Source organism: Aplysia californica, unplaced genomic scaffold (genome assembly GCF_000002075.1).
Source record: "Aplysia californica isolate F4 #8 unplaced genomic scaffold, AplCal3.0 scaffold00125, whole genome shotgun sequence".
NCBI classification, from domain to species: domain Eukaryota; kingdom Metazoa; phylum Mollusca; class Gastropoda; order Aplysiida; family Aplysiidae; genus Aplysia; species Aplysia californica.
In genome coordinates this window covers 545241-546429 of record NW_004797395.1, presented here as the reverse complement: position 1 = coordinate 546429, position 1189 = coordinate 545241, and the positions used below count along the sequence as shown (strand labels likewise).

Here is a 1189-nt window from a genome sequence, read left to right as displayed (position 1 = left end):
GTGTGTGTGTGTGTGTGTGTGTGTGTGTGTGTGTGTGTGTGTGTATGATCGCGTGAACGCATGTACATACTTTCGCACAATAGTGTATATCTGTGTTTATTAGTAATTGTAATCTTAAGGAAAAAAAGGAAGCAACCTATTATCTGCAAAGGTACAAGAACGACATAGACTTGCACATACCTATGACGTTCCCTACTACCATGGAAACGGCCCCTGGAATTCCCAATTCTTTTTTCATCTGCACCTTCGTCTCGATCGTCACATCGTGGGACTCTGCAGCCACGTCCGACATCTCTCTGGTCTAACACAAAATAAACGTCAAATACAATCCATTTTTACATCAGTTTCATTTCGAAATAATCAATATTTTTTATTTATTGATTTGACTATATTTATCCTTCTGTCACTTAGGATGTTCCCAGGATGGGGACAAGTCGAGAGTGCTTGTTAGTGGCCTACATCCCGATGCAGGGTGAGAAAGGCAATGATGATGATGACTTAAAATATTGAGATTGACAAATTAGTGGACAACTAGATGTTGGCATGGCAGATTGCGGATCAAAACTTTGGAGAAAAGGGGGGGGGGGGAGAGATATCTGTAAGAGCTTTGTCCGACATCGATGTCATTGTAGGCCTACTTCAAAAGGGTATCAAGTCTGCATAAAGGTAATCGAGTAACTTTGCATCGCTCTGTACAGGGTAGGCTTTAATCTGGTATGAGGTGGAACTGTAAGTCCACATAATTATTGTGCAAGCATTTCAGAGACTGGACCTCCGATTTGTAACAAAATAATAATAATAATGGATTGCATTTATATAGCGCATATCCACTTATGCAATGCTCTATGCGCTTAACATGATACATATTATGGATTTACAAATCAATTTTAAAGGTACATAGTGTTACATACTCATGCAAACACATATTCACTCACACACGCACCACACACACATACATACACACATACACACATACGTACATATGCACATACGCACATACAAACTCACAACGATCTACAGCTTGGTAACAATCGTATTCGATAGGGAGCAACAGCAACAATAACAACATCAAAAGTAGCAGCAACAACAACAATAACGATATTGACAACAACAACAGTAATAGCAACAGCAGCAACAGCAGCAACAGCAGCAACAGCAGCAACAACAGCAACAGCAGCAACAGCAGCAA

General features: G+C 40.1%; 1 protein-coding gene across 1 annotated transcript in view; it reads right to left on the bottom strand.

Moving 5' to 3' along the window:
- The window catches only part of LOC101852315 (Y+L amino acid transporter 2), a gene marked incomplete in the record, with an annotated part of 19539 nt that overhangs the window by 16726 nt on the left and 1624 nt on the right, over nucleotides 1-1189 (bottom strand). The window contains 1 exon segment of the mRNA XM_005096273.3: nucleotides 181-301. Within this exon segment, the coding sequence (XP_005096330.2) occupies nucleotides 181-301 (121 nt within the window).